This window comes from Nannobrachium achirus (genome assembly GCF_963921795.1).
Source record: "Nannobrachium achirus genome assembly, chromosome: 3".
Taxonomy (NCBI): Eukaryota; Metazoa; Chordata; class Actinopteri; order Myctophiformes; family Myctophidae; genus Nannobrachium; species Nannobrachium achirus.
Window position 1 is genome coordinate 21,392,991 of NC_137812.1, and position 13,855 is coordinate 21,406,845.

Here is a 13,855-nt window from a genome sequence, read left to right on the forward strand (position 1 = left end):
TTATTAAGTTTCTCCCCCAGAAAACACTGATGAAATATGCAGTGTGCATCACAAAAGGCTTTTCCGGCTTTTTTATAGTTTTATTATTCAACAAAATGATTATAAAATAAAATATCAGCTAAAACATATGCAAAAAGGTTATTGTGACCATCTTAAATGTTTGCGATATATGTAATAATTGTCACAGGCCTAGTCATATCGCCCAGCCCCATGTTGATCACCGTTTTATTTTTCACTCCCAAGCCTCAAATGTGAGACAGTTTGCAGTTTGGTCTGTAGAGGGAGCTATTGGCTAAATAATGCTCACAGTAAGAAGACATGTCCACAAGTCTTATTTGTAGCTCTCTCCCTCTCTCTCTCTTTTTCATAGTAATGGCTTAATTAGGATGGGCTTCTATTGCCATTATTTACCATAGCAGTTACTTCACTTAAAACATATATTTAATGTATAACATTGTATTCAATTCCTAAAATTGCATTTATAAAGTGCCAACAGTGTGTGTGTGTGTGTGTGTGTGTGTGTGTGTGTGTGTGTGTGTGTGTGTGTGTGTGTGTGTGTGTGTGTGTGTGTGTGTGTGTGTGTGTGTGTGTGTGTGTGTGTGTGTGTGTGTGTGTGTGTGTCAGATGTCCCCACAAATTTAGTAGAATATACTTTTCATGGTCGTGAAAACAATTATTATTTTACGGTGGGGACTGGGGAATAAAAGGTTTGTAGATATACAATTAGAAAGACTTGATTTGGATTAGACGTGTAGACATTAGATTTAGAGAGTGGTTATATCTGATTTAAAGTTAGTTGAGCACTGGTGTCATGGACCGAAGAATAGACAACCTGCTTGTAGCTTTGCTATTTCTTTTTTTTTTGGAGCTTTAGACTGTGAAAAATTACAAAATATAAATAAATATGGCATTCATAAAATTGGCGTCCTAAAATGGTTTTGTCCTCACAAGTATGGCACTACAAACCTGTGTTGTTGTTGTTGTTGATGTCATTAATTTAAACGATCATTGGGCATAACTTGCAGCAGCTGTAGGGAGCAGCTGTTGCTGGCTGTGTGTTATCGATCACCGTGTTCGGTGCCCGGCTTTACATAGAAATGGACTGCTCACAATACACACTCAATGGGGCATAGCAGTGAGCGGCGTTTTCTGGTCTCTGCTCTAAAAAAATATTTATAAAAAAAAAAGAATATTTATATAAATTATTTTAAGCCTAGAATCAATCCATCCAGGATCCTGGTGAATCATTACCATAAAACCTTTGATTCTGTGATAAAAAAAAAAAAAAGCCAAACAAAGGGTATTTATTAAATCATATTGTATAATTAAAATGTCATAATTTATTTATTAATTTAGTAAGAAAACCACACCCACTGCTATGCGCTATTGCAGTGTTTCTCAACCTGTGGGTCGGGACCCCCGGGGGGGGGGGGGGGGGCAAATCATTTTTGGGGGGTCCCCAGATGATTAACTTAATGTGCAACATTGTTTTCTCTAGTCTCAACAGTAAACAAACCAACAAAGTTTAAGTGTATATAGGGTATCTGCACACGCAAGTGACAATTTAAGGTCTTTTTAATACCTCAAAAATGACAAATAAAACGTTGGTAAATTTGTCAAAAATTAGAGGCAGAAATTGTTCACAGTAGAACCGTGAACATTACACAACATGTAATGCATCAACTCGTAGTGCTTGTCAGGGTGGGGGCCCCCAGTTAAGATATGATTATTTTGCGGGTCACAGCCTGAAAAGGTTGAGAACCACTGCCCTTTGTGTTTTGTTATTTTATTAATTTAATTGTTTTCATTTTCCAGAGGGGAAAAAAAAAAAAACGTTGGCTATTCAAAAATGGCAGACGTGCAAGCTCGCAGCATGGAACAATTGTAGGCTACATCTGCTATTTTTGAATATTTTTAGAAAACCTTGAAATTACTACTGGTTTAGAAGCCTTTTGTAGAATGGGCCTCAGGTCAAGCGTTAAGATAGAGATTGGAGTTCCAACAGGTTTATATAGGAAGGGGTTTGTCTGAAATAAATATCGAAATATTGAATCAAACAACTTATAAACTGTGTTGGGTTCTCTCAAAAGCCTGAATAGACGATAAAATGACCCTAAACATGTTTGAAAGTGAAATATCCATTTAATCGTCCCTAGGGATGGGACGATATGAACATTTTATATCACGAATCATGATTATTGGGACAAAAGAAATCACGATTTACGATGATATCGCGATAATCAAAAGCCATTATCCTGGCGCGAAACATTTGCCAAAAAAAATATCCGATCTACAAGCTCACAACGCATTGCAAACGCGACACGTTGTGAGCTTGTAGATCGTCTGTTTTCTTTTTTTGCAAAGACATTATAGAGAGTGAAAAAACACTATATTATAAGTACCTTAACCTATCAACTATGTATATTATAAGTACCTTAACCAATTATACTGGGTTTAAATGGTACAGGATATGCAGCTCGGCAAATTAAAAGGTGAATTGATCCCAGTGCATGACGATATCACGATAAATTAAATCTCCACGATACGATTATCGTGAGTGTATCGCATATTGTCCCATCCCTAATCGTCCCCCGACTCCAGTCTCCTTTTGTGTGACATGTCTAAGATGGTGATATATATATATATATATATATATATATATATAATTGATGGAATAAATCAAGACACTTTACTTTTTCTTTTCAATATCATATGATATATGATATTGAAAAGAAAAAAGCTTCTTGATTTATTCCATTAATCGTAAAATGTGATCGATATCATATTCCCTAATAAAATAACCACTTGTTGCAGCCTTAAAAAAACGCATCTCTGTTTAATTTGTATCACAACGCGGCATCACTCATCATTATTATTATTGTCACCAACCTTCCTTCCCAGGGTGGTGGCATTTTGTGCAGCTTTTCTAATCGTCCCCCAGATGCCAGACTCTTTTTATTGTGACATTCTCAGACGAGAGATGAAATGGCTCAGAGTTCAAGCCTATAATCTTTATTTCTTTATTTTCTTTTTTCTTTCAGGCGCATGCAAGAAGGGGCTTTGTGTTGACATTTAACTGTCAGAACAACCTCTTAAAACACTCCCTGATTATTCACTGCATGTGCCCGGGCAACAAAGATAGCGCCGCTGACGGGTTGAAACCCTGCATGTCCAAAACTGTTAATTTTAACCCATTAAAACAGGGAACGCATTTTTTTAACGCATTTTTACTTTAACTATTATTTTATGCTTTAGCTATTTTAGAAAAATCGTGAACATACATTTTGTGCAAGTCTTTGAATATTTTTGACACGATTCTATAAATGTCTTCCATATCCTTCTTCTAAATCAGTGGTTCACATTAAACCTTTTTGTGTCAAGGACCCCCAGAATTATCGGTATTTGGCCGCGGACCCCTATCTCCAAATATGTTGTTCCAGGGACCCCCAGTAGCAAGGATTTGAGTTACAAAATGTTCGCTTTAAAAAATATATATTCAAAGATTTGCTAAAAAATATATGATTTTTCAAAAATAGCAGATCTACAAGCTCGCCGCGCTGTGAGCTTGTATATCTGCTAATTTTGAATACTTAAAGCATTAAAATAATGTTTAAAGTGGTTAAAATCCAGAGTGACACGGATGCAGGTCTTAAAGGGTTAAAATATAGATGTATATTGAAAATAGATGATCTATAAGCTCATTATGACCTTGTAGATCTGATATTTTCACTTCCATCGTGTGACACTTGTGTGGTGAAGTGGGGCAGTAATTTATGCCAAAAACAGAAACGAGTTGAACTTATGGTAGATACAAGGTTGTTCTGCCCGGCAACAAAGGCTGGATGCTTTTGAATTGTCACTTGTGACTCACAGCTGGAGCTCCATCTGTCTTATCATGTTGTGTCAACAATGACACGCAACAAGTCATTGTTTCACCAAGTCTTATTTATCCCTCCGGGGAAATCTGATCATCTGTTTAATTCAACCTTGGCAGCAAGTGATATGTTGCGGTGGTAAGGAAACACAGTCAAAATGATCAATTAGCTATTCGTTATTTTCTTAGCGATTCTTCTATCGATTTACTTATTTTTAAGATTTGTTTTGGGGCTTTTATGCCTTTATTGGATGGATGGATGGATGGATGGATAGATAGATAGATAGATACCTTCCTTTATTATCCCAAGGGGGAAAATCAGTTGCCCAGAGGCAGCACAGCAGTATAATTTTATTTACAAAGTTACAGAGAAGTATGAAAAAGATAAAAGAAAAAAACAAGAACAGAGTACAGTAAGAGCAAGGTACAACAAGAAAGGGAACAAATAATATATATATAAATATATATACATAAAGTGTCCTAAAGCACAACTATCAATATAATACAGTGCCCAAATCAAAGTGACCATAACAGTCAATGCTAGTTAGTGCAACAAGTATCTCTACATCATGTCAAACACAAGTAGAAATACAAAAAAATAACTACTAACACAACCTAATAGTGCAGTGTCCAAAACAAGAAAGGGTGATGGAAGGTCCTTGGAGGTCAGAGGAGTCAGTGCAGATATAGTTCCAGTAAAGAAAAAAAGGCTACCGTCGTCCTACGTTAGGAAGGTAGTCCTTGTCAATCGACCGGATAGGACAGTTGGCCCAACAGGAAATGGGGGGAGAGATGGGGAGCGACACGCGGCAAAGGTCACCCGGATCGGGAATTAAACCGGCGACGCTGCCAGGCATCCATGTCTATGTGGTATGCGCCCGGACCAGTAGGCCAGCGGGCGCACCCCTCGATTGACATTTTCGGACAAATCGAAATGCAGAGTAAGCAGGATCATTCAGTATTTATGTATTTATAGTATAGTAGTAGTAGTAGTAATAGAAACAATGATGATGTATTTATTTTTTAAGAAAATATCAAAAATCTTCAAAGACGGCACATCTACAACACAGCACGATGCATAGTCAGCTTATAGATTGTGTATTTCTGCCATGAATACAGGTGTGTGCCTTGAGATTTTGGCCTGCCCACTGGTGTGCCTTAGGCACAAAGAGTGTGTGTGCGTGTGCGTGTGCGTGTGCGCGTGCGCGTATGCGGTTGCATTGCGTGTGGGATCCGTGCATCTGCTAGAGCTTGTGTATGCCTCCTGGCCTGCAGGGATATGCTAATCTACTGCTGACAGGGCCTATTCATAACCTCATAATTAGTGCTGCAAAGAGCCGTACCACACACCACCCCGCAGATAACGCCTTAGGGATGCGCGTTTTAGACGTTTTGGCCCTTATCAGATAACCGATTAATTGCCTGGTCTAATGAATCGATCAATAACGATACCAATATAGCAACACGCGTTTCCAGGAGGGCTTTTTACCGTACACGTGCGGGTACAGTAACTGTGATTCCGCTGTAGGTACAGGTGCAGACTACTAACTGAACACTTTACATGTTTACTGCAGAGTTCCCATGGTCATGGAATTCCTGGAAATATTTTGAAATTAGAACAATATTTTCCCAGTAGTGGAAAAGTAATGGAATTGATCAAAGGTCCTGGAAGGTCCTTTAAAAAAATGGCTAGGCATTGTTTTTGGTTATTGATTTTGTTAACTCATTTACTGCCATCATAAATCGACTTTGAGGGTTCCCTACCACGATTTTCTTACCTTTTTTCTTAGCTTTTACCTACCACACGTGGGAGTAAGAGACTCATTATTGTGCTGAATGATTGTTATATAGTCCTGGAAATTAAGTTAAATATTCTTGAAAAGTTTTGGTAATTCATTGGTAAATATGTGTGGGAACCCTGGTACTGTTGGACATTGCTGTCGTGGCAGAAACCTCTTATCTCCATATGTTTAACTTTTTTTGTGTTTATTTTTTGTTTTGTGTGTGTTTTTTAAGTTCACGTCCTACTTGATCCCTACATCAGTAGAAGATCTGCAGACTGTGCAAGCTACGCGTATTGAGCTCGCAGATCTGCTACAGTACTTTGTTTTGAGAGGTTAATTTGCAAAAAAAAGGAAAAGAGAGGTGTGTAACAAATGGACATGCCCAAAATATGGATGCCAGGTTGAAAGTGGCCATGGGCTCAAATTAAAATGATCACCAGCCTGTTTTAGTCTGCCTAAAAGCTATGAAAGTAATGTTTTTGTGGAGGCGTTGCATTGACTCTCAGCTCTCTCTCTCTCTGTCTCTTTCACTAGTGTGTCACGCTGAGCTGAATGCCATCATGAACAAGAACAGCGCTGACGTGAAGGGCTGCTCCATGTACGTGGCCCTGTTCCCGTGCAACGAGTGTGCCAAGCTCGTCATTCAAGCCGGTAAGTGGCAATGCTGCGCTGCTGCTCACTAGCTAGCTATAGGGCTGTCGACGATTATGACATTTTACTTGACGATTAGTCGTCACTAATGTGATTAACGATTTTACTTGTGTTTCTGTTGTTGGACATCGGAACATTATGAATACATATTACATTTATGTTAGGCTTTTAGACTGTGTAAAAACACAGGGCAGATATTATTAATAATTAATGTTATACACTTTAATAACTACATGCTCAAACGTGTTGCATCGTGACACCCTTTGAGCTTGTAGAACTGCTATTTCCACAGTTATTGAAAGTATAACAACATTTTTTGCGTGGAAATGATTATGATCTACAGCCCATCTACAACGTGTCTCTTGATGTGCTGTGTGAAAAGCCTGTGTGAAGTTTTCACAATTTTTGCCTCTTTCTTATATTATTTGACAATTTGGCCAATGTTGGATCAGTTTTTATTGTAGGACTAGTTTGTTGATTACGTTTGAAGCAGTAATGGTCTTTTTTCATTACTTACTATCTTTCTTTGTTTCCCCTTTATTGAAGTCCTAAAATTGTCACTTCACTGGAGACCCCCTCCCCAAAGAAATCATGTGGGGACCCTGGGGGTCCCGACCCACAGGCTGAGAACCCCTGCTCTAGATCTGTGTTTCTTTAAACCTTTTGATTTCAAGAACCCCCATAACTCTGGAGAGGGTGCCATTTGCTACTTTATACTCTATTCTAATGATCATGCGATGAGAATTGAAATGACTCTGACGTGTTTAGTTCCTTGAGGGGGGTTCAATCCAAATGTATGGATATACAAATGTAAAAAGTTTGAGAAGCACTGGAGTAGACATTCCTGTCTGTGTCAATAGGGGGTGCTGTGGTTTTACTGTTGAGACTGAACTGAACACTAGCTGGAATATACTGTATATTTTTTTGTCTCTCTTTCTCTCCATCACTTCTGCCATTTTTTTCATGGTTCTTTTGTCATAATTTTTCCTGGTTCACTTTTATCAGACATTTAACAGAAGCATTGAAATGTAGTCAGTGTCCTTCCAGCTCGCCTCTTAGATCTTGTAGTTTAGAGCCAGGGTCAGAGTGGTGGGCAGTGTTCTTTCCCAGAGGGCCATCCTGACTTCAGTAAAGTGGGATGTTAATTTTGACAGCAGATTTTCATTTAGTATGAATAAAACTTAATTTAGTTTTAGTGATCTTTTAGTCACCTGAAAAGTTTTGGTCGACTATCATTCTAAATCATCTAAATCTACAGTTAATTTTGTTGCAAGTTGTTTTTTGAAAAGCCTTGATAGCATTGTAATGGCTGATTTCACACTTGGTTGTGACGCGTTGTGCTATTTTCAGAGCACAACACCAGAGTGCAGCCAAAAATGAAATGGCTTGTCTTTTAGTTCTACTGGATATATTCTCCACTCGACCCTCCCTAACATTTTAGTCTAGTTTTTATTAGTTGTTGATGAAATTGTGAATATATTTAGTCTTTGGTAGTGGTCCGGGAACACGCATCACGGGTTCGACTCCAGATCCTGACGGCCTCAGCAAGAGCCGTTGGCCGCCGCGTCCACGTCCATGGACGCGGCCGTGGACGCGTCCATGGACGCGGACGCGAAAAAAACGTGCGTCCACGGACGCAAACGGCCGGCCGTCCCGGCCGTGGACGCGGCCGTGGACGAGGCCGTGGACGCAGACGGCCGGGGACGCGGCCGTGGACGAGGCCGCGGACGTGGACGCAAACGGCCGGCCGTGGACGAGTCCATGGACGAGGCCGCGAAAAAAAGGCAGCGAAAAAAAAAAAAAAAAGTGTCTATTGTATGTATTTTTTGATGGAGAATTCAAATATGACCTTCTTTTTTGCATAGGACAACTCTAACCTGCATCAATTGGTATTTTATAATTGCCAATTGTACCCTATCCATCTGAAAAACAAATTGGATGTCTATTGTATGTATTTTTTGATGGAGAATTCAAATATTACCTTCTTTTTGGGATAGGACAACTCTAACCTGCATCAATTGGTATTTTATAATTGCCAATTGTACCCTATCCATCTCAAAAACAAATTGGATGTCTATTGTATGTATTTTTTGATGGGGAATTCAAATGTTACCTTCTTTTTTAGATAGGACAACTCTAACCTGCATCAATTGGTGCATCAACCTACTATCTATCTATCTATCTATCTATCTATCTATCTATCTATCTATCTATCTATCTATCTATCTATCCATCTATCCATCTATCCATCTATCTATCCATCTATTTATTTATACTTCACCTTTAGTCCAGAAGAGAGTTCAGCATCAGGAACTTGCACACATGTAACTGTGTCATGACTGTGTCATGGAGCTAAAACAGGGCTATGTTAAATACTCAAAATGACTCTGATGGACCAATCAGGGTGGTGGTGGGGGGAGGGATCAACAATAGACAGAAACTGGATAATGCTTTGTTAACTGTCCCACCTAAGTCCCTGCTAGTCTGAACAAACATCACCTTCCCTCTCATAACACTACTACTACTACATTTATATAAAGCTGCTCTTGCATTTGAATTCAAGTCTGACACAAGTTAAGGTTAACTTGGGTAGTATTTCATTTTGCTGGCTTTTAGGGTCTGTGTGTGAGTGTGTAGGCTCACAAATTATTATAATTGTCATTAAGTGACTATCTATCTATCTATCTATCTATCTATCTATCTATCTATCTATCTATCCATCTATCCATCTATCCATCTATTTATTTATACTTACTGTTTACATTTTCTATAAATATGTATTTCTATATAAAACTCAGTTGTGTGGAGTTATTGTGTGCCTTTTCTTGTAGCTAAAGAGTCCATTTGTTCACTAGACATTAAGTCAAGGTTACTATTTTGAGTTGAAGCTAAGTGTTTTATTGCTTTGTGGTTTAACATGATTTAAAAGGCAAATTCATTGTTATGGTTACTTTAGAAGACTGCTTTTGCATTCATGAGTTAAAAAGAGAGCCAAGCTAATTCAAAGAGTTAAGTTAAAGGAACACAAAACATGACCTAACTCGCTGCCATTGGACAGACAGTTACAACATAGGCCTACTCTTATCTTTCACAGAACAGACAATTATCATTTGTTTTATCTATTTGAGACTATGTAGCTGCTCTATGGGAAATAGAGCATTATATCAGCCTATTCAATTGATAATGACCAATGGGTGCCAGTTTCTAAGTAGTTAACCATATTAACATAACAATATATGTGGCCTAGACATGGATATTGCCCAATCAACTCGTAATCTACAGAAATGTCCACCACATCACAACAGTATAAAACTTAGTAGGCTCAGTGGATTCACCTATGTTAAATCATGTCAGGTTAGTTTGGTTCAAGGTTCAAGTATAATAATTTATGAGACAAAAATGTAAACAGCACAAATGTACAATCACATCTCGGCTAGAATGATAACATAAAGTCCTGACTACTCCTTGTTATTGTGGTCCTAAATACTACAATGATTAGTTTGGATGCATTGCTTCTATCATGTCCAATTAAAAATAAATACATTACATACATACAGAAATCTGCCTTCTCCTGTATTGTATTAGTGACATTCATTATAAATAGTAAAATAACAGGACAGAGCAAAAAAGGCCTCTGTTGTGTCTTTATCTGATCACATGCAATCAGACACTCACACTGCACAGCAATATATAAACTTTATTACAGGCTCAAGGCCCACAGGGTAAGAAGACAATACATTACAAAGATAATAATTAAAAAAAACAACAACAGAGAGTACATTCACAAAGCCCCACCGGAGCTAAAGAGGCACTCATGCCAGTGTCCTCTAACGGTAGACGTGTACCTGACAGAGCTTTCCCCACATTGGTTACAGATATAAGGTTTCTCTCCGGTGTGAATTTGTTGGTGTATTTTGATATGTTCCAGTCTAGGAAAGCTCTTTCCACACTGGTCACAGCAATAAGGTTTCTTTCCAGTGTGATTTTTCTGGTGTGCTTTGAGATGATGCATATCACTGAACCTTTTCTCACACTGGACACAGCAGTATATGGCTTCTCACCAGTGTGGATTTTCAGGTGTCTTTTCAGAGCCGTCTTCAGAGTGAACCTTTTCCCACATTGGTGACAGCAGTAAGGTCTCTCTCAAGTGTGAATCTTCTTGTGTTGTACGAGGCTAGATTTTACAGTGAAACGTTTGCCACAGTGTTCACAGCAGTAAGGCTTTTCTTCGGTGTGAAATCTCTGGTGTACTTCCAGAGCAGCCATTAAACTGAACTTTTCCCCACATTGGACACAGCTGTATAGTTTCTCTCCTGTGTGAATTCGTTCATGTATTTTGAGATAAGACAATCGAGTAAAGCTTTTCCCACACTGGTCACAGCAATAGGGCTTCTCTCTAGTGTGAATTCTCTGGTGTTCTTTTAAAATCCCCTTTTGAACAAATCTTTTCCCACACTGGTCACAACAATAAGGTTTCTCTCCAGTATGTGAACGCTTATGATCTTTTAAAAATACTTCCCACATTGTTCACAGCTGAATGGCTTCACTCCGGTATGAATTCTCTGGTCTACTTTGAGATAATAAATTGAGCTGAAGGCTTTTTCCACATTGGTCACAACAGCACTGTCTTGGTTTAACTGAGGACAGCACAGGACAGGGAGAGAAAACACACACCTGATAAGAGCCAGATTCACACATTGATCAGCATTTAAGTAACATCATCATTATTATTGTTGAGTCTGAAAAGAACAATACAATGTGATAGATCTTTACACATCTGACCCATAACATTATTAGCAATTCACATGGTTACTATAATAGGTGAGTCTTCTAGCTTTTTAAAAATGTAATATTTCATTAATTCTTTCTCTTACTAAGTGTAACATCCCACTTCTTAATTGTATATTATTTGGAAAGGGTTAGCAAAATGTTTGCCATAAATTCAATGCTGAGTTGCATTTGTTTTCCTACATTTTCCCCTTCAATGTATTATTACAATGTATTTACTATTTCTTACTTAGGTCTACTTAACTTTGTATTTTTACATTATTATATTGATCAACATTAACACATAGTGTGTGTTATGTTAGGTTAGTTGCAGAGTGTCCACAACTGTCCAGAATACACTGTACATAATAGACTCCAGACTTCAAGTGAAGATGAAATCTCTAGACGGCACCAGCGGCAATTCTGATGAACAGGTGGAACCCAAAGACCATCAAGATCTCTGTAAGTCACAGACTGAGTAAGTCTCCAGATAAACTCACACACATCAAAGTGTTTAAACATTACTTTTATCATTCATGACATAATATCATGTTACTGTTACCTACATGCCTTTATATGGGGAGAACCAAGCAACTTTGACCCAGTTATGATTTTGCTTTTAATAGAAAGGAATCCCTTACATTGTTGTATGTTAAATTACTTTCTGATCTGTTTGTGTTCATTATAACAGCCACAGGAAAGATACATTGTTTCAGATTGTTCCAGAGACTGATGACAGACCCTGGATGTAGCTCTGTCAGGTACACGTCTACCATTAGTGGACACTGGCATGAGTGGCATGAGTGCCTCTTTAGCTCCGGTGGGGCTTTGTGAATGTACTCTCTGTTGTTGTTTTTTTAAATTATTATCTTTGTAATGTATTGTCTTCTTACCCTGTGGGCCTTGAGCCTGTAATAAAGTTTATATATTGCTGTGCAGTGTGAGTGTCTGATTGCATGTGATCAGATAAAGATACAACAGAGGCCTTTTTTGCTCTGTCCTGTTATTTTACTATTTATAATGAATGTCACTAATACAATACAGGAGAAGGCAGATTTCTGTATGTATGTAATGTATTTATTTTTAATTGGACATGATAGAAGCAATGCATCCAAACTAATCATTGTAGTATTTAGGACCACAATAACAAGGAGTAGTCAGGACTTTATGTTATCATTCTAGCCGAGATGTGATTGTACATTTGTGCTGTTTACATTTTTGTCTCATAAATTATTATACTTGAACCTTGAACCAAACTAACCTGACATGATTTAACATAGGTGAATCCACTGAGCCTACTAAGTTTTATACTGTGTGATGTGGTGGACATTTCTGTAGATTACGAGTTGATTGGGCAATATCCATGTCTAGGCCACATATATTGTTATGTTAATATGGTTAACTACTTAGAAACTGGCACCCATTGGTCATTATCAATTGAATAGGCTGATATAATGCTCTATTTCCCATAGAGCAGCTACATACAGTGGGTTACAACATTTAGCGTCGCCAAGTCTAAAATGACACCTAGAGGTGTCAAGAGGTGCCTAGAGGTACCTCTGTCAAACACGCCTCCAAATTCTTAGCCGCGCCCCCTAGAAATGTGATATTTTATTTCAACGTGTAGTGTGGCTGTTCAGCCACGGGGTGGCGATTCTTCAATATGAGTCGACTATTCGAGTCTATTACTTGTTGGTTACTTGTTATCTCTACCTGCATTGTGAGCTTGTAAATAGTTTCTTTTCAAGTTATTTTTGCACTCAAATTGTAATTATTTGTTTAACCCATTTAGGCCTAGGATTATTGACTGCTTTAACTATTGAAAAATAGCAAATATACAAGCACATGTAGATCTGCTATTTTTTTTAAATCATGTTTTTTTTTGCAAGTCTTTGAATATATCTACTTAAAAGCGAACATTTGTAACTCAAATATTTGCTTCTGGGGGGTCCCTGGAATAACATATTTTGAGATGGGGGGTCCGTGGCCAAATACCTGTAATTTTGGGGGTCCTTCACATGAAAAGGTTTGAGAACAGCATGATTTCGATTTTAGAGGAAGGATTTAGAAGTCGGGTCAAAGATCGGGTCAAAGATATTCAAAGACTTGCACTCATTTTCACAATTTTTCAAAAATAGCAGATCTACAAGCTCACAACACCTCACACTGCAAAGTGTTGTGAGCTTGCAGATTGGCTATTTTCGGCAAATACTTTAGGTGTGGAGGGGAAAAAAGAGCATACTAAGCAGTAAGCACAGAGGTTGAGGTACAAAGGGTTGTGGGGGTCCCTGCTTCATCTCTCTCTCAACTAAGGGGTCCTTGATCTGAAAACGTTGAAGATCCCTTTGCAAAACAACTCTTTGCCATCAAATCTCTTAACATGTTCACAAAATGGAACTCGTGTTTTCATTTGGTAAACACAGCCATATTTTCACATGACACACACATGCATTCATTGAATAAACACAACTAGCTTTTGGCTGAACACTACCAAGCATGAACAGAACACTGAAGAGCAAAATTGAAAACACAATTGTCGAAATGGAACACACTGAATGAATGTCAATTACTCTGGTAAATGAACCAATTCCCTTTTTGTAAAATGACCCAGTGTATGCCCACTTCTCTCATAGACAAACATAAAACAGCACACAAATATGCAGACAAAACATTTTATTGACTGTAGGTCTAAACGTTTACCCCCAAACACTCCAAACAAGCCCACAACGCGTTGTGTGCTTGTAGATCGGCTGTTTTCAATAGTTTTGTGCGACAGTCT

General features: G+C 38.2%; 1 protein-coding gene across 1 annotated transcript in view; it reads left to right on the top strand.

The window, feature by feature from the left end:
* dctd (dCMP deaminase) overlaps positions 1–13,855 on the top strand; it is a gene marked incomplete at its 3' end in the record, with an annotated part of 47,623 nt that overhangs the window by 18,576 nt on the left and 15,192 nt on the right. The window contains exon 4 of the mRNA XM_080722439.1: positions 6,193–6,309. Within this exon, the coding sequence (XP_080578565.1) occupies positions 6,193–6,309 (117 nt within the window). The remainder of the gene's footprint in view (positions 1–6,192; positions 6,310–13,855) is intronic.